This window comes from Epinephelus lanceolatus, chromosome 10, assembly GCF_041903045.1.
Source record: "Epinephelus lanceolatus isolate andai-2023 chromosome 10, ASM4190304v1, whole genome shotgun sequence".
Lineage (NCBI taxonomy): Eukaryota > Metazoa > Chordata > Actinopteri > Perciformes > Serranidae > Epinephelus > Epinephelus lanceolatus.
In genome coordinates, this window is record NC_135743.1 from 16,643,117 (window position 1) to 16,670,528 (window position 27,412).

Below are 27,412 nucleotides of genomic sequence, written 5' to 3' on the forward strand. Positions count from 1 at the left end.
TCTCTCTCTCTCTCTCACACACGCGCACGCAGACACACACTATGACTGTACTGCTGTCTCGTCTGTCTGCTGCGCCAAGGCCCACTACTGAAGTGACATATGGAGGTGCACAACATGCTCATGACAGGACCAACACGACCGATGAGACATCCAAGGGTGCTTATCACATGCATCAATGCACACAAATCCACTATTTTATGTTACATAAATACATTACATGATGAACAAACACAATCACGACAACTAGAATCTAACCTTGTGCGTCCATTTATATAAAATTTCAGCCTAGAGACTCGCGACGCTGCTGGCTGCAAGCCTCGGAATTCTGCAGTAAAGCAGGAGGGGCAGAATTGGCTTTCTATTGGCCCGCTCGAAGACTGAGATGAAACCAATTGGTCAGCGATCCCATCACCGATGAGACGCTCGGGAATATGATTGGCCAGCTGCGTGAGCGGTGGGCGGGTCTAACCGGCCCCTCGGTTCACTCATTTGCTCTAGGCGGCGCTTCTTCCACTGGCGGAGTGGTGCGGCTCGAGCAGCGGAGTACTGCGGTAACCGGCAAAGCCGCGGAGGGAGATCGAGTCCTGAAAAGGTAGCAGTGCGGCTCGTTAGTTTCGCCGGTCTTTCACCGCAAGTATCAGAGAGCAAAGGAAGGAAGCGCATCCCCGCGTGATGCTCCGCTTGAGACCGCAACATTTCATTTGAAAGACGTCTCACAGGGGGGGAAAGATTGTAGCCTAACCATTTGGAAGGTTTGAGAGACCGTTTATTTAAAGCCAGACAAACATTTTGCCAGATCTGTAGATAACTTCCCTGACGTCTTCTTCATTTTTTTTCATTTAAGCAACCCCTGAAAAAACTGAGCATATTCTCTTTTATTTTTCTCAAGGCAAGGTATTTTGATATAATTCAACGCGAGGGGCTGACACCTCTCAAGCCGTGCATCACCTGAGAGGAGAACAGTGACTGCGCCAACATGGGGGTAAGACTGACGTTTCCAACTTTACTTTAACTGCGTTGTAGCCCACCTGAAGTGGCCTGAGAAATGAGCCGTAGCCTGATATTTTACTGCAGACGAGAAAGGGCTGATGTGATGTGATGTTTTCCTTTATGGAAATCCCGTTTGTCTGAGTGACATTGACTCTAATGCGGAACTGTGTTTTATACCCCGGTCTCCTAGACTGCGACAAATTGATGTAGTCAGTAGCTCCTGTCTAGTGCGGCTGCAGAAAGCAGCGACATTTAACTGCTCACTTTGATTTGACTTTAGCCTGGTTTTGACTTGAATAAGACTTGTTTTACTTCATTAGAGATACAGACATTTTATTGCTTCGTCCTTTTCTGTGGTTCACTCGGTCAATTTAAACAGTCACTGATATATGATATGGATGAAAAGTGATGCCAAAGTGTCACAAGTGGAGCAGGTGTGTGCGTTTTAGAGGTTGTCAGTGTGTCATCTGTATTTGAAGTCTCAGATAGGCCTTAGTTGGGCTATAACCTTGCCGGCCATGGTAGGCCTAATCGGTTTATTCTTACCAAGAGCTCTGGTGAGACAGGGAGGGAGGGGGGTGCACGTGTTAGAAACCTTTTCTGTTCACCCATCATTTACCTGTAGTCAAAAAAATAACAATAATTTTGTTACATTTAAAGGCACACATATGCTCAATGACTTTCGCAGTGATGGATGAACATGGTGTACTGTGACCTCCTCCATGCCCTCGCTGCCCCCCTCATGTCCTCTAGCTGATTTGAGCCCCGCTGGCTCTGCCCCCTCTCCGGTCTGCTCCGGCACGGGAGAAGCATCTGGCGGTGTTCCGTAGAGATGCTGAGCCCATCGCGTCCTTACAGTGGACGCCATCAGCGGAGGAGTCTCATCCCCGGTACCCTCGATGACCCATGCGTCATAATGCGGTTACCGGGAATAAGCGCCTCACCAGCTTATTTCCCCTTTAATTTGTGACATAACGGGGACTCGATAATCGCCAACAGTGAACACATTTACACACACTACAGATTAAAGAAACGATGCGTCCAGGGCATCAGGGGCACAATGTGCTCTCGTTTCAGTAAAGTTTGTCAGTATGAGAGTTTCCATCTGCTGCGCGCACCAGTTAAACCGTTAAAAGCATCTGATCTGTTTCTGGTTATCTAGATAAACTTAGCCTATTAGTCATTCAAATGAATCAGAGGAAGCTGGTGGAAAAACACAGCGCTCCCGGAAAATGCCAAGGCGCAGGAGCGACTGCCGGTGTGAGCTATTGCGCAACGTCTTCTCCATCACTCCATCCTGCGGAAGGAGTTGTAATTTTTAATCTCCGACCCTCGTCTGTCTGCTGAATGATGCGGTGACATGACGCTGCAGAAGGGACCATGCGGTGCTGAGAGAGATCAGGCGCTGTTAGAGGCAGCACAAGCCGATGTCATCGCAGTTACACAAGCATCTGACATTTCTCTGCCGGGAGAGACGTTGAAGATGCAGGATTCGGGGGGGAAAGCTAACCCCGGCAGCATTAGTGGGCACTGCGTCAAAAGGGATGGGAGTGCAAAAAGTGCTTACGTATGTACTGCTGCTGTGTGGAAGCTCGGTGAAGCAGTGCGAGGGAGAGACACTGAGTGGAAATAATGGTGTGTCATTTAGGGAGATGCCGCAGCTCTCCAGAGACTGGCATTATAAAACAGAATATGAGCGTCACTGGCGATCTGTGAAGGGTGTTTCCTTGACTTTCACCGGATGCGCTCTGAGGTCACCCTGAATGAGAAGGTGGATGGAAAGATGGATGAAGGGATGGGGTCATTGATGGATATCTATACTGAGTCCGACTACACTTCCTTCTCTTTCTTTCTGCTTTTTTATTCCGGGAAATTTGCACTGGCGCACTGTGCATGGCATTGCCAGCTTTCCTTTCCCAAGGCCGCAGGGGGCATTGCTTGATACGTGCCTTCTGCGTCAAACCGGGGGCGGGGCCTCTGGTGTGGAAATTCCCTGTTAAGAGCTGTGATAGGCTGGCACGAGGAGCCACGCAGTAAGGACGGGGCTTAGAGACAGCAGTGATGCTATAGAGGAAAGCTTGGGCATGTGTCAGGGATACTAGAGAGACAACCGGCACATTTTGTCTGGCACTGAGAAAGATAGTCTGAATTTGGCAGAGCATCTCTAAAGAAATGTCTTGGAGTTATTTCCACTCACACAGCCGCTCATCTTGCTCATTGTTCCTCTCTCTCTGCATTGGTGCAGCTATACATGGCTGATGCTGATGAGACTATAGGAGGAGGTTTTCACCTTCAGACACGTGACACTGATGGGGGGGAGGGTGCCACTGCTGAGAGAGCAGGAGGGACAGAGGGAGAGAGAGATAGAGGGAGGGATGAAGGGCAGATCAGTAGTGGCTGGTCTGCAGGTGTGGAGAGAGAAAGAGAGGGATTTAAAGTGTTGGAGGAGGCGCATGAAGGGGGGGGGGGGTTGCCTGGCTGTATATCTCCTTACAGGATAATGACCTGAGGCTCACATTACCATGGCTCTTGTTTCCTCTTGCTGCGCATTGTGGGATTGGTTATCAGGGGGGGGGCAGGAGACAGATGGGATTGGGAGAGGAGAGATGTCGTTGGTTGGGGCATTGACTGAAGGCTGAGCATGGTGATGGAGAGGTTGGAGAGGTGTGGTGTAGGTGATGCCCACGGGGAGATGGGAGGATTTAAGAGAGATGTTGGTGTAGTAGTGGCACTGAGGCTTTGTCAGAAGGTCATACAAGCTGGTGACGAGGGGTGTGGTTATGGCTGAGGAGATGCTCCTGTCGAGATCTCCATTAGACTTTGATTAGACTTGATAATTACCTGTGTCATGATGTAAATGTCTCTAAAAAGACATGTAGCTTTTATATCGGCACTAGTGAGACATGTGCGGTGATGGAGAAGAAGTTAGAAGGTGTCAGTGGAAGGTAGTTCTGGAGTTGGATGTGTGTGGCCTCTGCAGAGGCCCAGCCCTCAGTTTGGTGCAGAGTACTGCACATCCCTCCCCACTGCACCTGCTGCCTGATGCTGATAGGCTGCACTGTACCACAGCTGATCTGTCCACACGTCGCAGGAACCAATAGAAAAGCACGTCCATACAGGATCTGATCAAATGCGTAATGTCTCTGATCGCACAGCCAGCTGGGAGCTTTTTGCCCTGTGGCCTGTAGGGGTCAATTAAGGTCAATATGGCGACCTTTGAAATGCTCCGCCATTGTCCCTTTCAAGCCTTTTGTAGGTCTCTGATCAATAAATATCCACTAATGAGGACAATGCCCTTAGAGGGACTACTGCTGAAGGACAGAGCCCAGATTTCTCTAGTGCCTCAGCAAAAAAAAAACAAACCTGGAGTTAGCCTCCTCGCGAGTGTGAGACTAACAGGACAAAGCCTGAGCTGTGAGCTCAGTAGCAGCTTGTGTAATGCTAATAAAATGAAAGGTCAGTGCTGTCTCCTTCATACATTACTTTAAAACAAGGATGCAGTAGCCACAGTGATTGACTAACAGTTTTCCAACATGAACGTGTTGATGGTCTCCCATAATGAGAGCAATTCAGAGGGGTTAGGTTGCCTGACTACAACGACATGACTAATTCAGGGTGTTGTCCTGGAGATGTGTGTGTGTTTGTGAAGTGTGTGTGACTGTAAATGTGTGCGTGTGAGCATCCCTGTGTGAATACACCAAAGTACAAAGTGTAACACTGGGCAGCCACAATGGACAAATTCTTGTTGGAGTCACAAACAGATTATTTTACACCTTACTGTCGTTGACGGTGTTATCCTACCATGTAGTGCTGCCATTCAGTGAGAAATGTTACAAGTGGTTATGAGATTTACAGTAATTATATTCCTGAATAGTGGATTGCAAATGATTTTCTATTCATTCAGACACACTTAAAGATCCAGTGTGTAGCATTTAGAGGGATATATTGGCAGATATTGCATATAATATGCATAACTATGTTTTCATTAGTGTACAGTCACCTGAATTGAAGGTTTTTTGTGTTTTTGTTCCCTTAGAATTAACCATTTATTTCTACATACAGAGTGGGTCCTCTTCCATGGAGCTTGCCACACTGTTTCTACAGTAGCCCAGAATGAACAAACCAAACACTGGCTTCTAGATAGAACACTTTGTGTTTTCGCATTTTCATTTTATTTGAAAGATTATTTCTCAGGCATTATTGCCTTTAATAATAGGACAGCTGTAGATAGACAGAAAAGGTGGGAGAGAGGGGGGATGACATGCAGCAAAGGGCTGCAGGCAGGAATTGAACCTGGACTGGTGCAAAGGACATAGTCTAAATGGGGCGCACACTCCACCAGGTGAGCTAGAGGTCACCCCCTGATTTCATGACATCGCATTTTTGCATCGCCCGCCATAGTTCTCATACACACTTGGCACACACAAGAAGTTTCAGTGGGTTGCAATGTTGCAACCTCAACATTAGATGCCACTAAATCCTACACACGAGACCTTTAATACGACAAATCCTGGTTTGGAAACTCTAAGCAACACGTGATGTGCTTATATGTATATTTGAATTAGTTGTGCAGTCAGTGGCTGCATGCACATCTGGACCACTCTGTGCGACCAGCTGCCCGCAGAGGAGTCCTGAGGTGCTCTCTCACACCATGTCGAGATGCCATGTTTGCTACAAGCACCAGTGAACCTGAGATTTACAATGCTAATCTAGACCAGGACACACGCACATGTCAAGACACACAACCCGCAGGGCAAATATATTGCAGTGCATTGTACAGACCTAAAGATACACAGTCACACAACTGTCTCTATGGGATGAACAGATGGAGATGACGATAGGACGGACAGATGGACAGGAGGGAACAGAGGGAATGGGGGCAGGAGAAGCTACAACCTGAGTTGGGATTTTGAGTTTGGGTTGTGTTTGGTTGAGTTTCTTGCTTTTGTTTGATTTTAGTGTTTGGAGGGAGCACGACACAGATGATTTGAGATCTCATGAGAGTTTATCTCTCTCTGTCTCTTTGGGTTAATGTGGTTTAGAGATTAAGATTTTCTCTTACTGCTCTTATGCAGCCAAAATCCTTTTATTTTCTATTTACGTACACTATTCCATTGGATCATCCATTACGTGTACTTGGTTAATTTTAACTGCCACACAGTCGTACGGAAACGTCCGCTGGGACTGTCATACCAGAAAAGTTTTCTGCCATCTTTTCCCTTTCTTCTACTTCATGCAAGATATCGGGAATCTCCCCCTTTTGATGCCTGTTCACTTTGTTAAATAGAAAGATAAGAAGCCTTCATATCACTCTCCAGGCTGATACAGATAAGTGAAACAAATATCTTAACAATCTCTTTTACAAGGCATTCAAATCCTAATCATCTGTTAAAAGTAATCATCTAATCCATTCGCTAACTCAACACAGTGAGAAGACATTCACCAAACTATTTGGCATCAGGACCCCATGATAAATACGGAGGTTGCATTCACGCATTTGAAAGTAGAGTGATAGAGAGACAAAGAGAGGATGACACACGGTGGGCTAATCCAGTGGAGTAATCAGACGGCTAATCCCAACAGCTATGTCCCTCGGTCCACGGCCTGATCCCCCCCACTGTGGCCCAGAGCCCTGACCATCCTGCTGCAACACACAGCAGATGGCCCAATGACCTTGCAAGGTCAGAGACACACATGCATGCAACGACACACACATACACACCACACACATAATAGCATTTATACAGATGCTGAAATTAAATGACAAACCAGTACATACTCTAATATGCAATACTTAAATATGTCTCTATGTATATTTATGTATTTTAAGGTGTCTTAAATGTTGCTTTGAGGGATTTTTTTTAACCTTTATGCGATAATTATAGCAAGAATAGAGAAAGACAGCAAAGTGTAGTGGAGATCCAGTTTTATCAAGGACGCCTTATTAATACAAAAACACACATCAATTTATAATGATTTAATTGTGACTATGCTCAGGCCTCTCTGATATTCAGAACTATGCACATTCACAATGGCACCATATCAGTCACGGTTTGGCCTGAATGAGCTCAGCAGCAGGCCAAACTGGAGACAGAGCACCTTCAACCTGCAGCCTCGCTGAACTACTACATGACTACAAGAGAGGATGAGATGGTTTAGACCCAAAATTCATCTAATGTCATCTATAAAGGCAGGTAGAAATACAATTCCTATCTTATTATACACCATTGGCTTTACTTTAAATTCAGACATTTGGTAATTTGGTAAGTTCCCATGTGCCCTGAACACAACAGAAATGATTATATTTTATTTTAAAGACATGTAACTTAAGACTAATACTTATGTGTACTTAAAGTAAAGATAACTTAAGACTAATAGTTACATTTACTTATAAAATAAAGATAACTCAAGATTAATAGATAAGAAAGATAACTTAGTGGTTATGTTTACATACCTTTTTCAAGGCAGTTGGTTTCCTAGATGTTTAAAGTAGATCAACTTGTCAGACTATTTTCTCCTGGTCAACCCCATTGGTGCTACCACAAAATATTTACACAGTGAGATTTCTAAATGATAATCAGGGCAACCACTAGCTCACCTGTTAGAGCAGGCGCCCCACATACAAAGGCTGTGTCCTAGCCACAGCTGCTGCGGGTTCAGCTCTAACCCACAGCCCTTTGCTGCATGTCATTTCCCCCTCTCTCTTCCTCTTTCACACTATAGCTGTCCTATTAAATAAAGGCAAAAAGCCCCCAAAAATATCTCAAAAAAAAAAAAAATCATCAGTAATGTTGATATAATGAGGAAGTGAGTAAAGGCAAATAACAGAACAACTAAAACAGTATGGCAAGTTCAGAAAATTAGATCACTTTACTATAACACAGCCTTTAAAACCATAAGAAGACAACATTTTCAATGTTAGGATATCCAAAATCTCAGACAATATCTAGTCTCATATCATGATATCAATGTGATATAAATATTTTTGCACAGCCCTACACTCTACAGTCATGGTCACAGTGAAAAACACGCATTGAGGCCTCCAAACAAAGAGGAAGTGAAGACTCGTGGGTGCATGACAGATACTGTAGTGGTTGCCGAACGATAAAATAGCACAACTGGTAGAGCGGGGTGGTATTTCTTCCACCTTTAAACCACTTCCTGATATGTGCTCCACAGGATGAGAAACACAATATCCCGACATCTTGCTTTTTGTATTTGTGTGTACTGTATGTGCACATCAGTTCTTCCTCTTACAGGAGTCCCTGTGCGTGCCATTAAAGGGGAAGAAAAAATGCAACATGCCAGTCCTAGTCGAACCCACCATCAGTGGGCAAGCCTCGACCCGTTGTCCTTAACGTGCTTGATGTGGTAGTTCTCTCAGGTGCCACTCCTAATTTAAGCAAGACACTGGGTGGGAACACGATGTGCGCAACAAAACAGTGCAGTATTATCTGATTTCAGTTTGTCATTGCTATGTCAACTATGAAGTTTCATAGTGTGTAAGAAGTCAGAATCTACCTTGAACATGTCCAGTTCTCAATTAAGTTAGAAAATACTCTGTTAACTGTCACTCTGCTCCTGAAATGTAGAGCGACAGGTCTTTCCTTCTCTGACTATATGTTTTGAGGTATGTCTTATCTTTCTGTTTATCCTATTATTTCACAATCACTTGGTCTCTCTCTCTCTCTCTCTCTCTCTCTCTCTCCCATTCACTCTACATCTCCCTCCCTGTCTCTGCCGCAATGCGTGTAGACGCTGCACATACGGACTGTAGCCAGCACAATGACTCACCTCTGCTCACACAGACACACACACAGACACCAGCGCACACAAACACACACTAATTCCTTGAATCAGTCTGTGTTATACAGCAGTGAATGCAGTGTCCGATTACAGATGCATCAATTATTACTCGTCCCGGATTGCATCAGGGGATCCTAGGAGGCCACAGCTGAGCTTCGTCACCATGCCAATGGCCGTGCCGGTCACCATGGTTACTTGCCCTCCAAACACACTCGCTCATCAGAGTTGTTGACATGAGGACAAAATGCAAGGATTAGCTTTGTTAGCCAGAGCAGGCCTGCAGGATCATCTATGATCAAATCAAACGCACAACCAGATACGTGAAGCAATAGGCCTTATTGAATTATTGATCTTCTAGGCAGGTTTTAGTACATCGACTGGATGTGAGTGATTGAAGTATGTAATCCATAGAGGAGCATCCAATGTTTCCATTTCCTTATGATGTCAGAGACATGTCTGTCCATCAGTCTTTTTGTCTGTGCGCTTGTGGGAGAGCAAGCGTCTGTAATTCCAGCCACGAGTCTCTGTTTCCTTCCTCAGGACAAAGGGGGCTCATTACATTACCCAGAGCTGTGTGAGACAGCTGGACACCCACACAGACCAATGGCGCACTTTGATGTTTTTCTAAATGAAGGACACTCAAATTGTGTATGGACACACTTCACCTTTCTCTGCTGAACAATTAAACAATTATGGTGGAGACAACAGAGACAAATAGACAGAGAGAGGGACTGAGAAGAGATCAGATGATGTTCACCAACTTACTACAGTAATAAAATATTTAAATGTAGATAGGTTTTTACTTGTGTCAGGTTTTTTTTTTTTGGCAAAAATGTTTGCCGCATACTGTAGGTGCAGATGATATCAGGTAGCAGGGTGTGAGTGGAGGGAAGAGAGGAGAGGCTTCCACACTCACACACACAAAGCAAGGTATGCACTTAACATACTTAAAATACTGTAAACACAGACACAAGATAAATCAGCAGGCTCTCTTTTCTCTTTGACTCTCGCTGATAAGTACTCATTCACACCCGTACACACACACACTCAAGGACACACACAGACACTTGGAGCGAGAATATAATCTATTAGCATATGAGAGCACATGCTCAAAGTGACACTCGCACACACACCATAAGTGAGGTTGTGCAATCTATTAGAGTGGGGTCACTGCAGGTCAAACACTGACACAGAGCCAGCAGACAAAGACTGCTGGTCAATATCTAATTAGAGGCATAAGAGAAGGGTGACAACAGCTTTTCTCTCTCTCACTCACTCTCTGTCCCTTTCTCCACCTGCCTCTCTCGCTCTTTATCCGTCCCTGCTTCTCACCTCCCACTGATGTCTCCCTTTCCATGTGCCCAGTCGTGTCTGTCATCCACTCCCTTAACATCCATCTCTGCGTGTCTCTACTTTTCACCACATTTTGCTTTGTTTGGCACGACTCTCCATCTCCTTACCAACCACTTCTATTGTCTGGGCATGTGTGTGTGTGTGTGTGTGTATATGTGTGTGAGATAGGGAGAGAAAGACCTGTGTGTGTCCATATTTATGTTATTAATTTCAGTGTGCATATGCTCAGAAGAGCAGGTGTGCCTTTGAGCAGACAATGCGCCCTTAATTTGTACTTGCAGTGTTCCTCTTTGTCTGTGGGCAAACTGTGGCCACAATAACAACATTTTACCAATAAACTGATACTAACACACCTGCCAGTTTGTCATCGGTGAGATTATGATCCCTATTTGACACCTGATGAGAGGGTAAACTTGTACCTTCCTGTATTACCCAACACCTTTGCTCTCCAAATAAAGATATGGCGCCATCATTCATTCAGTTAATCTCCAGTGAATAATATGTCCATACATGTATGTACCAACACACCCTGCACACCCTCTTTCTTAATCACACACACATGCACACAGATCCGAGGGCTGTCTCAGAGGGGCTGAGCAGCAGTACTTTTCCACTGCATCAGTTTCTGCTCTATGCAGCCTCTGCCTCACCAGGCCTGCCTGGCCCAACTGCGGCAAGAGATCTGCTCACCTGCTCCTTTGTTGCAGACCTCAGTGTGTTTGCATGTGCGTGTGTCTGCAGTCAGGTCAGACACCTCCCTCCCACTGACATACTACTACTCTGCCTGACATGCTTAAACAAATGTTTCATTGTTTGCTTTGCATTCAGCAGCAGCGGTTGAGCAACCCGTACTCCTCAATTAAGCTAGTCGAAGCTGTCATCTGCATGTTGTTTCACGAAGCCCTTGTTTTTGTATTTTTTATGACGACAAACCAGAAAGACAGGTCTTTGTCACCGCATATAAATTCAATATGCAGAGGCAGAGGCTTGATTTTACAAGTTTCCCACAGCAGCCATACAATTGGGTGGGAAATTCAGTGGCAAGTTGATCCTTGTCAGGCACATTTTGTCGCACTGCAGGTGTGTGTGTTCTGGTGTGATTTTGGTGTGTGAGTTTTTGTGGGGGACTCTGACTCTCCATTCATAGTACTTCCTCCCTGGTGCTTTTGTAAACAGCTATGTAAGCTGGGTTAGAGAATTTAAGCAAACACACTTTTAAGCATTGTGTCAAAGGGCAGATCACTTTGTTTCTCTCTTCATATCTGCCCTGTGATATCAGACGCAAACAAAGTAGTCCCGCAGCAGTTACCTGTGCATTCTGCACTCCTGATAACATCACTACCTAAATGTACCACTAGAGGGCGCTTACTTTGTTTCAGTAAATTCCAGCTAGTTTTTGATTTCCTGTGAAGGAACACCCAGCCAGGACCTCTTCAGTAATTTAAGTTATCAGTGAAAACTTAACCTTTGACCCCATTTTTCGACACACATGCCCTCATTAAGAGGATTGTTGTCACTGATTATTAGTTGATAGATATTGATGTCTCCGTCTGATTCAGTGTAAATGATGTGGCGTCCATATCAGCTGGACTTTTCCACTCTATCAGACCATCATTGTGTATCTAACTGTATTGATCTGCCACATGGGCAGTTTCCTTGATGACTTGCTTATGTCAGTAAAGGGCCTGACCACCAGGACCCATGCACACCTCCTGGGAGGGATTCTTGCCTCTCCATGTCACTTCTGACCTTTGATGAGGGACATTTGTATTGATGTGGCCCAGCAGTCAAGCTGCTCTCCTTCCGGACAACAGGCTAGGGTTACAGTTATAGACCTGGAAGGACTACAATGTGCCGTGCTGGAGAAAATTGGGATTATTAATAGTCCACTCACGTCGAGTCGAACAACATAAGCCAATTTCTGAGGGGACAATTATAGGGGGGAGAGTACCTGGAACAACAGGCAGTGCAGTAAAGCAGAAAGAAGACAACGAGGACATTTGATGTGCCTATGTGTGCGTGCATGTATTTGAGACTTAATTTTTAGTGATCTTGACATCAAAGTGTCTCTGATGTATCGGGTCTAACAGTGTAGGACACACTAAAATCTAATCAGAAAGCCTTTGACGTATACAAACTCTGTTTTTCTGCTCTCTCTCTCTCTCTCTCATGTCTGCTTGCTGCTAGATACATGAAAAAGGCCAGGAAGCAATTAGTTAAAGCTTATAGGTTAAACCACTGCACTCGATTATGTTTTGATGTGTCCATTGGGCTGTTTTTGGACATCAGAGTAAGAATTATTTGATCAGAGGAGATCAAATGGATATGGCAGAACAGACAGGAGGCACATGCTTTAATTTGTGGTGATCGTGCTCTCCTAATGTAGACGTTTTTGTCCAGAACAAACAGAGCTACCGGGGTATTGCATTTATGTTTCATGTGTTTAATAAGTCTTATGATAATAGTTTTTTATATTCATCCTCTCCATCTAATATCTTCCTCATAAACTGAGAATAATTGATGAAATACAAGCTACTTCACCAGGCCACTTCACAAGGGTACAACATCATTTACTGTATAGTGAAAGAAAGAAACCTCAAGGGCAATTTAATAAAGCCTGCTGGCTTTATATCTGTTGCAGTCAGTGAACTGTAAATACTGTTACAGTGCCAGACAAGACTCTGCCCAAGGAAACAATGCATACAATGCATTTTTAGACACAAAGTGTAGTTTAAGTTAATGTACATGTACAAGCCCAACAGTTTAGATTATACACAAAGGCGCACAGGCTACTATCTTATTAATGTAGACGGAAGGCATGTGTAAAACATGTGTGTGTGTCTGTAGTATGGGCGGTCAGACAGTTACCGCGTTGCCACCACACAGGACAAAGATGACCGATCCCCCAAGAAGAAGAAGGGGGCGGGGACCAAGGACATGGATGACCTGAAGAAGGAAGTGCCCATTGTAAGTAAAGCCTTTTCTCTCAGTATTTGTGGCACTGAATGTTGGAATAAAATATGTTAGAGATGAATTCACTTTTGAGCTGTCATTCAAAAGCTGAAATCCTCTAATTATTCTGAAAGATTTTTTTATATCATTGATGCATTTGTGAGATGTGAGTGGATGATTTTCAACTTTTGAAGAACATCTCTTGAAGAATATAGTAAAGTTAAATGACAACAACTCTGTTGGAGAGAAGGAAAATTTTTCCCATGCAGCCAAAAAATGTTTTTTTACTGGTAAGAGGGGTGACCTGTTATCAAGAAGATAACTTTGATCCCACATCCCAGCGCAAGAAACAGACACCTGGTTTGCCATATCTGGCTGCCCAGCATTCTTGTCTCTCAGGTGAACTGCATGCATAGACTAAATTTTTCAATTACCTTCTGTACTGTTGATTATATTTCTTTTAAAATAGCTCAAACTCTTGTTTATTACTCAATAGCACAACTCTTGTTTCAATTTGGACTATTTCCTACACATTTTCCTTGCATGCAAAAACATGGCAACTACAAGTCATCCTGGACTACACAGATGACTGATTATCTCTGTGTTTTCTTTTTTCAGACAGAACATAAGATGTCCGTAGAGGAAGTATGCAGGAAATATCAGACTGACATTGTCCAGGTGAGTTGATGATAATTTCTCTCAGTATTTACTGCTGCAGTTTGAAACTGTTTCTCCATTTGGACACTAGGTGGCACACTTCCATTGGTTTTACAATCCAGCCCAACAGTGCCCTGGACTCCAAAGGCATACTGAAGAAATAAGAGAATGTTAGAGGATTACTTCGACCACAGAATAGCCATTTGAAAATCTATTAGTCGAGCTGTGTTACAGTGAATTCATGAAAAAACTTTACTTTTCTCACACGAAAACAAAACCGATTGATTGGGGACCACATCTAACAACAGCAAATCAATATGAAAGCATCCATTAACAAACTCTCACACAACTGGTGCAGTATAATCCACGTCTTATTTGTCCAGTCATATACTTCTCAAACACATGCAGTTTTTGCTAAAACTGTACTATTTAAAACTGAACTTAAAGCGAAACTTATCTATGCTTTCTTCAAAGCCAGGCTTTTTAAAGACTTGTTGTGATAATTTGTGTGTTTGGGAAGTACAGAGCATATGACTGGATAAATAGGACTTAGTTGTGTGAGAGTTTGTATGTCAATGTTTTAATTATTGTTATTAAACATGACCCTATGTCAGTTAATTAATCAATATGTTCTTTGTTTTCCATGAAGGCAAGCAAGAAAAACAAAGCTGCCATGACTAATTGATGTAGAAATGATCATGTTGCAGTAAACACAATATGTGCTTTGCTTTGCTCTGCATCAGTGCAGACCCATCTTTCTCTGCTAACTCCACATCCCAATTTCTCTGCGCTCCCTCCAGGGACTGACCAATGCCAAGGCAGCAGAGTTTCTGATCAGGGACGGTCCCAATGCTCTCACCCCTCCTCCCACCACCCCAGAATGGGTCAAGTTCTGTCGCCAGCTCTTCGGTGGATTCTCTATCCTGCTGTGGATCGGCGCCATCCTCTGCTTCCTGGCCTACGCCATCCAGGCAGCCACTGAGGATGAACCTGCAGGAGACAATGTGAGCAATTCACACACCCGCATACACACATATGCACATCTGAACCCGTACTCGCCTCATTAACACAACCGTCACACTACTGACTCTGAAACACAGACATAAATCACACCTCACTTGTACCCAGTGTCTTCCCACAGACCACACACACACATATGTTTGACTTTGTCTCTCTCTATTTCCAGTTGTACCTAGGTATTGTGCTCACAGCTGTCGTCATCATTACTGGTTGCTTCTCATACTTTCAAGAGGCCAAGAGCTCCAAAATCATGGAATCTTTCAAGAACATGGTGCCTCAGGTAAATATGTGTTTGCTCAAATGAAACCAAATTATGTCTGAAAGCTCTTTTTGATTCCCTCTGGAGAGAAGACTCTGACCACATAGCCTTTAAAAGCTGTGAATATCAGGAAATTAAAAAAAAAAAAAAATTTGCAGTCACCAGAAATTATGGCTCATTCAGTAAATACCCAGTTAATGTGACATAGCAGAGACATTGTTCATGTAAGTCTTCACACTTTATCTCTGCTCGCCACTGATATCGTGGGTAAATACTGCATATTGCCAAAGGAAGTGGCACAGCTGGTGGTTGCCACTCTCGGCCTGCAAATAGTCATGCATCCTGTGTGTGTTCTGATTTCAAATTCATTTGATGAATTCTTTGCAAACCATATGTTCAGTCAGATGGTTGTTTTCACATGAAGGGATGGAAAAGCTTTTTGCTTCTCTGCTACAAAGAGACCATCTTTCTCTGTGCGTGTGTTTTCCAACCATTGCCCATATCTCCCCGCAGCAAGCATTGGTGATCCGTGAGGGTGAGAAGGTACAGATCAACGCTGAAGAAGTGGTGGCCGGAGATCTGATTGAAGTGAAGGGAGGAGACAGGATCCCTGCTGACATCAGGGTTGTCTCTGCTCATGGCTGCAAGGTAAACACACACACACACACACACACACACACACACACACACACAAACATGCATAGAAACACACATTTAAATTTTTGTTTCTTGTTATCTGCAGCAACATGTTTTACTTTTTCTGTTTCCCCCATTAGGTTGATAACTCCTCCCTAACAGGCGAGTCAGAACCCCAGAGCAGGTCACCTGACTGTACCCATGACAACCCCTTGGAGACCCGAAACGTTGCTTTCTTCTCCACCAACTGTGTGGAAGGTATGGTCAAAATGACAACAGCATGACACGCTATTATTAATGTGTGTGTCTGGAGTAATAAAGTTCACACCTGACAAACTTTACTCTTAGACTAACATGCAATATACAATTTTAACTGAGAAAATGTTGTTTATAGGACTAATCACACAGGTACTGATCATATTTTACAACATTATATTTCTGTTCTTTGTCCAAAACCAGGCACAGCACGTGGCATTGTTATCTGCACCGGAGACCGCACAGTCATGGGTCGCATTGCTACTCTGACCTCTGGCCTGGAGACCGGCAAAACCCCCATCGCCAAAGAGATTGAGCATTTCATCCACATCATCACAGGTGTTGCTGTCTTCCTGGGCGTCACCTTTTTCATTCTGGCCATCATCCTGGGTTACACCTGGCTGGAGGCTGTCATCTTCCTCATCGGAATCATTGTGGCTAATGTGCCTGAGGGGCTGCTGGCCACTGTCACTGTAAGTACACAAATAATTAGACACTTATTTGGCATTTTTTCACTTGCTCCTGAGTTAGCTTTGGTATATTATTTGCAACCTGTTGTTGCTGCTCATTAGTTTTTGGTTGTTGTTTTTTTTGGACACATAAGGTTGTCACAAGTATTGATGCTTTGATACTTTTTTAATACCATGTGTTTAAAATGATAGGATCTCTATTATTTATACATTCAATACTACCAGAAGAATGGGAGCTATGAAAAAAAGCATATCTACAGTCAGATTTTCAACCCAAGGCTGCACAGATGAAACAACGGGCGGAAAAATAGTCCCGAACCGGTGGCTTTTAGGTCATTCTTTCCAGCACCAAACCCATCAGTGACGGGAGGTGTGTGTTCAGCAGTAGTGGAAGAATTACCCAGAGCTTTTACTTTAGTAAAAGTAGTAATACCACAGAGCAGAAATACTCTGTTACAAGTAAAAGTCCTGCATTCAGAACTTTTCTCAATTACAAAATTATTAGCATTAAAATATATCTGATATAAAATAAAGTAAAAGTACTCATTAAAATGGTCCATTCCAGACTCATCTATATAATGTTATTGGATTATGACTTTTGATCACTTTAATGTGCAACTATGGGGCTATTTTTTTTACTATATACACTGCCAGGTAGCAAGCTAAGTCTCATCTTTATCCACACTAATACATCATAGTATATGTGTGATTATATTTTGTATTATTAATCTATATTTGCAATGTTACCAGTAATTAGTGGAGTAGTGGAGTTGAAAATACATTATTTTCCTCTGACATGTCATTGAATAGAATTACAAAATAGCAGAAAATGGACGTACAAATACCTCAAAACTGTACTGTACTGTACTTGACTAAATCTACTTAGTTACTTTCCACCACTGGTGTGAAGTTGTTCATTTTTTAAAAATCACATTTTTTTGTGCCCAGGGACTTATTTTTTCTTTTTGCTATGGTATCAAAAGAGGCATCAAGTATCATTTTCTATATACTTGTGATGTATTGAAGTTTAAAATTTTCAAATCTGGTATCATGACAACACATTTTCTTCATTTTATTTTGTGCTTTATGTTTCTTTTGCTGATTTTAGTGCTTGTTCCATTTTGTTAAATTTAGTTAGGTATTTTAAGTATACTGTATCTTTGGTGCTATTTTTATTGCATTTCTCTTTCATTTTGAAAGGTGCTCTAAAAATACAGATTCCCTTTATTGCTTCTTATTTAATTGTGCCATGAGCTCACTTTATTTGGCATCAAGAAATTCTATTTTAGAGCTCCTCAGGTGACACATCCAAACACAGTGGTGATTAAAATTGTTAAGCATCATAATTGTATTTGTCTGTAGGTATGTCTGACCCTGACTGCCAAACGTATGGCTAAAAAGAACTGCCTGGTGAAGAACTTGGAGGCTGTGGAAACCCTCGGCTCCACCTCCACCATCTGCTCTGACAAGACCGGCACCCTGACCCAGAACAGGATGACCGTAGCCCACATGTGGTTTGACAACCAAATCCACGAGGCCGACACCACCGAGGACCAGTCTGGTTAGTGAGGACGAGGAACAGAATAGAATATGGGCTTAATTACAAGAAATCATGAAGGTTAATAATACCCTCTTCTCTGTTCCTTCTCCAGGTGCCTCTTTTGACAAGAGCTCAGTGACATGGCTGTCTCTGGCTCGTATTGCTGGTCTGTGTAACCGTGCTCAGTTCAAAGCTGGACAAGACTCACTGCCCATCCTGAAGCGTGATGTGGCCGGTGATGCCTCAGAGTCTGCTCTGCTGAAGTGTATCGAGCTGTCCTGTGGCTCAGTCAGGGCGATGAGGGATAGGAACAAGAAGGTGGCTGAGATCCCCTTTAACTCCACCAACAAATACCAGGTGAGGAACCAGTTGGAGTATAGCTGTGCCCTCAAGATCAACCCACATATGCACATTACATTAAATTAACTTTCTGTTCTCCTGTAGCTCTCAGTGCATGAGACAGAGGATCCAAATGACAACCGCTACCTGCTGGTGATGAAGGGAGCTCCTGAGAGGATCCTGGACCGTTGCTCCACCATCCTGTTGCAAGGGAAGGAGCAACCTATGGATGAGGAGCTGAAGGAAGCTTTCCAGAATGCATACATGGAGCTGGGAGGACTGGGAGAAAGAGTGCTGGGTAAGGACAGATAGAACTGGAGACAGAGGGAAAGAGGGTGACAGGGAGGGATAGTAAAACCATGACCAGAGGTACAAAAGTAGAAAATAGAGATTTTTTTTTTATTTAGTCACGAGTATGTCAAAAATATCTTTTCCAGCTTAGTGTGATTTTCCATTCTATAATGCATTGCCATTAAACAAATAATACAACATTCTGTTAATTTTGCTTTCTGAAAACATTTACTTACTTAATAGCATATTTGACCCACACCCTTATAGTGCTCCTACTGTCCCGCAAATAACCATATAATATAATATAATATAATATAATATAATATAATAACCAGAACAAATTATTGACAAAGCATTTTTCTTATTGTCTTATTCTTTTACGGTCTTTGTAACATAAGAGGTGAAAGACATTCTCAACCCAAAGAGAAACATCTTTCAGTGTGAAAAGTTTTTAAATCACTCAAATCCAATTTGTTTCATTGGACAGCAACTGGACAGTTGGCGACAGTGATAGCACAAGCCCATACTTGCATTTAGTAATTTTGACATTTTCGACATTTAATTTTCAAATTTTCGACAGCTCGAGATCAGATTTTTCAACGTAAAGGGAAAGTTTGGATCTTTTGAAGTGGGGTTTTGTGAGGTGCTTATTCATAGTCCGTGTATTACATACAGTTGATGTCAGCCGGGATGCCCCCAGTTCAGAGAAGCAGGCTGGAATGTAATTTGGCCACCTAAAAGAGTCTCACCTAAAACAATTAAAGACAGTTTAAGTGTCCACTGTATTGAAAATATTTTTCCGCTTTACCTTGCTGTCAGACAGCCCTTTCTGTCACTGACAGCTGTAAATGGCTTTTGTTCCACATCTGTGCTCTCGTCAAAGTCACCAGACTCCATTGAGAAAAAACAGTGTCTACCACTGCCTTTCACAGTTCGGTTTTTTTTTGTGTTATTGTGTGACTTTTGTGAATATGAGCTCACATCTTAAATGCAAAGTCACACAATAACATAAACTAACTAACTGATCAAGGGAGCGGTAGTCCAGAAGCTCCTGAGCAATGTTTTTCTCCATTGATTATGGATTTCAAGCGGGTGATAAGAGGGCTTCATGTAGCTAAATGTAGCTTACACAGACAACTAAAATGTCTGGGCAGGAATTTTTAAAGTGGCTAAAATACATTTCGCTCGTCCCCCATTTACAACATTCGGTTTGCTTATCCAAACTGGCTGCGTCTCACTTCAAAAGATCTTTTGTATCCCTGTAAGATCTGTTGAATTATTGAAATTAAGTTTCTTGAAGACTATTGGAGACGTGTTGGAAGTTATGTAAGAGATGGGGATGGATAGAAGATCTGTGTTTATTCTTAGAAACCAAAAATCAGACACTAAATCACACATTTCTTTTCCCTGCAGGTTTCTGCCACTTGCTTCTGCCAGAGGACCAGTACCCCAAGGGCTTTGCCTTTGACACAGATGATGTCAACTTCCAAACAGACAACCTTTGCTTTGTTGGCCTCATGTCCATGATTGACCCTCCCCGTGCTGCTGTGCCTGATGCTGTTGGCAAATGCCGATCTGCTGGTATCAAGGTGAGGTTTTTTTTTTAACTAATGTATTCCTTACAGTGTTGTTTAATAACGTTCTGTATAGCAGTGCCTTAAGATCTTATGATAAAATGTCATCTTTTGTTGCTCTTGTTAGGTCATCATGGTCACTGGAGATCACCCAATCACTGCCAAGGCCATTGCCAAGGGAGTGGGCATCATCTCAGAGGGCAATGAGACAGTGGAGGATATTGCAGCTCGTCTTAATATACCCGTCAGCCAGGTCAACCCCAGGTAAAGAATGATCACAGCCAAAAAAAATTAAATTAAATAAGATACATACATTCATGTTAATGTTTGTAAATCATGATGCCCACATTAACATCTAAATGTCTGTGTTCAGGGATGCCAAAGCATGCGTGATCCATGGTACAGACCTAAAAGATCTGTCTCAGGATCAGATGGACGACATCCTGAGGAATCACACAGAAATTGTCTTTGCCAGAACCTCCCCACAGCAGAAGCTCATCATCGTAGAGGGCTGCCAGAGGCTGGTAGGAGCAATTTCAAATTGTTTTATTAAAAAAAATGCCTCATGCACTAAAACTGTTGGGATGAGTTGAACAACTATGAGTCAAATCTCCAATCCAGTGTTGTCCTTATGCTTTTTATTGGTTTTAATAGAAGGCAGTGTTTTTTTCCTTAATTTTTCACTGGGTACATTCAGGGACTAGACATATAGGGATCAATATACTTTTACAACAGCAGATGGCGCCAGTAATCTGTTTAATGAGGATTTCCCGACTGATGTGTACACTGTTTTTGTTCACTGTGAGATGGTTAGTTTGCATTTGATTTACCAACAGGTTTTAGTTTAATTTGATAACATTTGATTTGATTTATTTATTGTAACATTTGAATGCATTTTATTGCCATTTAAATGTGACAGTTTAATTCAACGATGTAAAAAAAAAACATCCACAAAACTACAAAAACAGAAATCATGAAGTATTGACTTGTTTAATGAAAATCTTGTGGTCCAATGTATAAAGGGTATTAAGGAGCATGTCTCCCTTAAAATCATGATACCTGGGTAGATATATCAAATGTATCTTCCATTTATTTCTGTCATCTGACCTCAGCCCTCCTTCTTCTCTCCCAGGGTGCCATTGTAGCTGTGACAGGCGATGGTGTGAATGACTCTCCTGCACTGAAAAAGGCTGACATTGGTGTTGCCATGGGAATCTCCGGCTCAGATGTGTCCAAACAGGCCGCAGACATGATCTTGTTGGATGACAACTTTGCCTCTATTGTCACAGGGGTGGAAGAAGGTGAGAAGACCCAGAGGACCAAACTGAAACAACATTTAAAGCAGTGAAGAGTTGATAATGAGATAATCTATATATACATATATATACATAAACTAAGCACAAAAAGTAAGGCGATTTGTGTTTGGTAGATTATTTCTTTGTTGTGATAATGCTTCTTGGCAATAAATCTTATACCGTGGGAAAGCCTGTTTATTTCCCTTTTAAATGGTGCCACATTTGTAAGGAACATGCATTTGTGGGATGAGCAGCAGAGCTGAGTATGTGGGTTGCGGTTATGAAAAATTTGCCAAATCTTCTCTGGCAATGCCAAACAGCTTTTTTTGCTGTTGCTATTGACACTTGTTTTGAGCTTCTGGTACCCCCAGGTGCTGACAGTCAGGTGCCTGATTGTCACCTGATTGTCTGCACCTGTGAGCATGGGCCCTGCTACAGTGGTCAGTTGGTGTCTGCTCCAAGAATCGGCATGCCATGTTTGACTGATCTGGATAGGGCCTCTGGGATAGGGCAACTTCAAGCTGGTGTTCTGCAAAACCAAGTAGTGGCATTATTTGGAGTGATCCCTAGTACCATCTGCAAACTGAAGGTCAAGTTCCATATAATGGGGGATGTCAGAGACAGGCTGCGAAGTGGGCTACCCAAGAAGACGGCACCCCAAAAAGACCATTTCCAGGCAGTGGCAGAGAAGATTTAGGAAATTTTTCATGGGCGCAACCCACATACTCAGCTCAGCTGCTCATCCCATAAATTTATGTTCCTTACAAATGTGGCACCATTTAAAAGGGAAATAAACAGTTTTTTTAACGGTATCAGATTTATTGTGAAGAAGCATTCTTACAACAAAGAGGGCTTAGTTTATTAGTGTAGAAAGCGACGGATAGATTTCAGATAAACTGAAGTACGTTTTTTTTCTGCAGACTAAGCTAAAGAATTATTCAGACACAAAATCAGAGTTCAGGTTGAGGTTCTAGTGGATGTGGCTCCAGAGATCTAGACAGTAGGACTTAGTATGTGATGTAACCTGTCTGTATTTCTCCCTTCAGGCCGTTTGATCTTTGATAACCTTAAGAAGTCCATCGCTTACACCCTGACCAGCAACATCCCAGAGATCACCCCCTTCCTGTTGTTCATCATCGTCAACATCCCCCTGCCACTGGGAACCATCACCATCCTCTGTATTGACCTGGGAACTGACATGGTGAGAGCTGATCAAACACTCAACTGTCTTCTACAGCAAGCAGCTTTACGCTGTCTGATACAACTTGTCATAATGCACTATAAGTTTACATCTCTTCCTCTCCCCCTCAGGTGCCAGCCATCTCACTGGCTTATGAAATGGCTGAGAGCGACATCATGAAGCGTCAGCCCAGGAACCCATTCAGGGACAAGCTGGTGAATGAGAGGCTTATCAGCATCGCCTATGGACAAATTGGTAGGTGAAATGCTGCCGCTGATTTAGTCTGTGAATTGTCTTTGATCTGGATTGAGGTTTGAACGTGGTTGCCCAACAGTAATTCTGTGTTAAAATCAACTTTATCCCATACATACAACAACAACCAGATTATCTTTGAATGTATCTGCAATGTTTTTAGGAGGACTTAATCCTAACTTAATGCCACTGTGTGTATGTTTTTTCCTTAGGTATGATTCAGGCTCTGGGTGGCTTCTTCTCCTACTTTGTCATCTTGGCTGAAAATGGCTTCCTGCCCAGTCGACTAGTCGGCATCAGACTCAACTGGGACGACCGCTCCGTCAATGATCTGGAAGACAGCTATGGGCAGCAATGGGTAAGAGTGTTGTTTTGGTGTGTTTAAGGTGTGTTTTTAAGGCTTTGTCAGTTTATCTTACCGTGCATATGTCCTCTCCTGCCCTCAGACATACGAACAGAGGAAGATTGTGGAGTTCACATGCCACACAGCCTTCTTTGTCAGTATTGTAGTCGTGCAGTGGGCCGATGTCATCATCTGCAAGACCAGACGTAACTCTGTGTTCCAGCAGGGCATGAGGTGAGTCCAGCAAGTGTGCCGTGAGAACAATAAATGTACATGTGTCCTTTCAGTAATTTAATTTTTTTGCTTGTAAGTAAATCTAGATTAGGGCGGCACGCATTTCTGCTCTTCAATATGTGTTGTGTTTCTCAACCCAGGAACAAGATCTTGATCTTTGGCCTGTTTGAAGAGACAGCCCTGGCTGCCTTCCTATCCTACTGCCCAGGCATGGATGTGGCACTCAGGATGTATCCTCTAAAGTGAGTGCCTTTACCATATATCACATGGATACATATGCACCCACTCTGATATTAAGATATATTATGTTTACTTGATTATGTTTAATCCCCATTGTTCTCTTGTTCACAGGCCTACATGGTGGTTTTGTGCATTCCCCTATAGTTTTCTCATCTTTGTTTATGATGAAATTCGAAAACTTCTCCTCCGTCGGAACCCTGGAGGTTAGTATTTTTGTCCATATTACCTCTTAAACCATAGTTTCTTAAAAGGAGGTTGTGATTCAGCCTGGTCTCACTCCCAGGGTGTCAAAATACAGCACCTCTTCGGTGTCAGTACAATGTTGCCGGGGGACGCACCTGGCTTTCCACCAAATTCATTGTAAACCCAATCATGCCATTATACACTCAGAGCAACAGATGTAGTTGAAAGAGCACAAAAGTCCATGCAAGGTGGGCGGGAGGGGAGGTGAATGGGTGAATGGTTGACCCAGAAGAGCCATATTCCAGTCCAACAAACAGCAACACTGGTTGTGGCGTTTCTTTGCCTTTCCAGCTGCATTTGTGCTACTCAGAGCAACATACGCAATCTTTTCCTGACCATAACCAGGTAGTTTTTTTGTCTAAACTGCCAAAAATTGACCTCTTCTGTCAAGACACAATGGAAACAGTTGCCCCCGGCATCATTTTAGTAACGTCCGCGGCTTCTTCCCTATAGTAGAAAAAATTACAAGTAGGTATTACTTCATGTTGCATGGTATTGTAGCGGTATGTGCTGGGCTATTTCTTGGCTTGCATTAACTTTCTGGAATCTCCATTGGTTTCCTGGCAACTTGGCAATGACAAGACTCAGGGAAGCCAGTGCACCGCACCAAGAAATTGTCCAGCACTCCTGTGTTATCCCAAGTTGTTGAACTAGTCCTTTAACAAATGCTAATTCAGAGAAAATCTTCAGAAAATATGAGGTGAAAACATTAATGATGATCTTTTCTGTTTTTCTTTCTCTCTCTTGCACTCCAGGTTGGGTGGAAAAGGAGACATACTATTGATCGACGGAGCATCTTTGCTCAAACCCCTTCCATCTTCCACTTATTTCTCCCCCCTGTCACTCCATCCCTGGCAAGACACACCTCCAGATGCCCCGCCCTCTTAAAGACAAAAACCGCTTTGAAGCAATTTTCATCACAACTGCCCCAAAGATTAAAAACAGCAAAAGCACCTTTACAACTTTCTACATTGACCCGCCCCCCTTTCTCCCCATCTCCTATGATACTCTTTGCATGTGTTCTCTCACTGCTGTGTACATAAACCAATATATCTACCAAACGGCAGCTGCATATTGTGTATGTAGATTTGAATGAGCTAAGGATACAAAGGGAGTGTCTATGCTCTGCAAAAAAGGGCCATCCAGCTCCTCGCCCTCCCCTATTCTTCCCCTGCTCTCTCTCCCCTTCGTCTGTCTCTATACCTTCGTTCCCCTCTCTCTTTCCCTCCTCGCCAACCCTTAGCTTGTCCTCCAATCACACACAGATGTAAAGATCACACAGTGAGATCCCACCGCCGACACCACTTCGACTGCCACCTCTCGCCTCCGTCTCCTGTCTGTGGAGGACCAGCGGAGTGGTCATCTCCCTGTCGTTCTTGCCACGTCCATTTTCCTTCTCTTCCGTTCTCAACGGCCACAGTGTTGTTGTTTTTTAATATGTGGGGCACAGGGGGGGTTTCGATGATTTTATTTGTCTTTTTTTATTTCTAAGACGGGAGGGGGGGTACGTGAGAGCTGCTTTTCCTCATTTAGGCCTAACAAAGCACACCCCATGGCGTCCTGTCCCCTGTCTCCCCCTCTGTCTCTCACATCCCTCCCCTCCCCTCCCTCCTGCCCCGTTTGTCTCTGTTTGTGTGCACTGTGTGAACCATTGTCCTTGTTAATAACTATTACAGTACACCCCCCCCCCCCCCCCCCCACCCCACTCCCAAGTTGGTAAATACAACTCAATCTTTCTGTGTGCTCTAGGAAATCTATATAATTCTATACTGAATTTAAATGAAACAATAAAAAAACATGTTGAAAAACAGCTCAAGAGACATTCATGAAGAAGATCATCAACAATATGGATGGAATAGGAAAACACGAGAGAGAGAGATGTCTCTCCTTTTGTTTTTGTTTTTTTGTTTGGTTTCAGTTATTTTTTGCTGGTTTTTCAGGAGGCTATTCTAAAACTGTAACAGCAGAGCAGGGTTTTAGGTTTGTGTTTTTACCAAAAGACACAAGACACCAACCAAGGCTTTCAGGTTCCTGTCACTGCAGGTGTGCCGGTATGATGTGGTGCAGTGTGCTGTGATGTGGTGAGTGGTGATGATGAGACCGACGCTGCTCCTGGGGTCTGTTTCCAGATCGGGTCCAGGTCCCACTGTAGCCTGGGTCTGTGTGCATGTATGTGTTGGAGACCAGTGAAGGGGCCAGCGGTCTCAGGCTGGGTCTATCTCAGATGGCTGCAAGAGTTGAAATTCAAGAAGAAAAAAAACCACAACTAGTAGAACATGTGTGTCAAATAAATGAAACCAACACCAATAAAACATCTAGAACATTTAATACAACCTAGACCTGTCTGTCTGTCTTTCTGTCTCTGTTTTTACTCACTACACTTAGTCATTATCTTTCATTACTGCTCTTTCTTGGAAATGTCTTTTTATATGCAGCAGTCATCAAGGATTCATATTATGACAAATTAAAGGAAATTAATGCCATCTCTTATAATAGACCTGTAACAAAGACCGCTTTGTGAAACCTGTTAGATTTGTAAGCCTGCACAAAAAATGTGTTGATCTCTATGATAAGATTTAATTGTTAGGCCATATTACTGTCAGTTGTAACATGTTAATTATAACACCTCCTCTTACATTTCACATGAAATGATACCTTGAAGTATTTTTGTTGATTGGAGTACCCGATATGCGAGTGCTTGAGCCACATAACTTGGGCTCAAATCAGACCCAAGTCACAAATTTGATTACTTAATTGATTACCTGACTCAATAAAATCAAAAAATACTTACAACTCAGCCTGGACTTTACCACCAGTGACATCACTTGGACTTGGGCCTTTTGACTTGAAAAGACTTGATACCTTCCCTCACGCACAAAGATTGAAAAGTACATTATTTACTATGTATGCCACAAATTATTTCCTGAATCCACTTACGTTAATACTATTAATTCCCAGCAAGTCAACACTTAATTTGCAAGATCCACTTAGTTTTGAAGCAATCCAGCAAAATACAAGTTGCAAGAGAAAACCATGAAGAACTAACATTATGTTACTGAGCAACACCTGGGAAAAAAGATACCAAAGATAATTTTGTTCAGGTACCAAAACTATGGGTGACAAACAGAGTCCAACAACTTTGTTTTAACACCTGAATATAATTTTAAAAGCATTCATGATTATCGTAAATTCAATAGATTGTTCATATTTTGTTAAAATGTTTGGTGGAGAACATTATGAATTGTTTGGGACTTGATACTCAAAGTTTAGGACTTGGGTCTTGACTTGTGATTTGAGCGCTAAGACTTGAAATTTACTTGTGATCTGCAAAACAACATCTTGGTTCCACCTCTTGAATACCCCATATATCAGACTCACTCTTATTCCAGTACATACAGTCAAATATGAGATTAAACTATCAGACATTATTTCATCGCACTAAGGTGCAAATTTGTTGATTTTAGTCAGAAGTGGTGTAAAAGA

General features: G+C 42.8%; 1 protein-coding gene across 2 annotated transcripts; it reads left to right on the top strand.

The window, feature by feature from the left end:
• Nucleotides 1-514: 514 nt before the first annotated feature.
• On the top strand, nucleotides 515-26,262 carry atp1a3b (ATPase Na+/K+ transporting subunit alpha 3b). 2 transcript variants are annotated; one of them, XM_033640834.2, is made up of 23 exons: nucleotides 515-752; nucleotides 890-982; nucleotides 13,036-13,116; nucleotides 13,720-13,779; nucleotides 14,559-14,762; nucleotides 14,945-15,058; nucleotides 15,551-15,685; nucleotides 15,814-15,931; nucleotides 16,133-16,401; nucleotides 17,761-17,959; nucleotides 18,051-18,295; nucleotides 18,383-18,575; nucleotides 19,982-20,157; nucleotides 20,270-20,406; nucleotides 20,516-20,666; nucleotides 21,275-21,443; nucleotides 22,484-22,638; nucleotides 22,749-22,872; nucleotides 23,082-23,227; nucleotides 23,316-23,446; nucleotides 23,587-23,688; nucleotides 23,798-23,889; nucleotides 24,685-26,262. In XM_033640834.2, exons 2-23 carry the CDS (start codon nucleotides 977-979, stop codon nucleotides 24,711-24,713), a joined length of 3,036 nt encoding a protein of 1,011 aa, XP_033496725.1. In that variant the 5' UTR covers nucleotides 515-752; nucleotides 890-976; the 3' UTR covers nucleotides 24,714-26,262. The 2 variants fall into 2 exon arrangements, with proteins under 2 accessions (XP_033496725.1, XP_033496724.1); XM_033640833.2 differs by having other exon boundaries at nucleotides 589-752; nucleotides 12,997-13,116.
• Nucleotides 26,263-27,412: the final 1,150 nt, after the last annotated feature.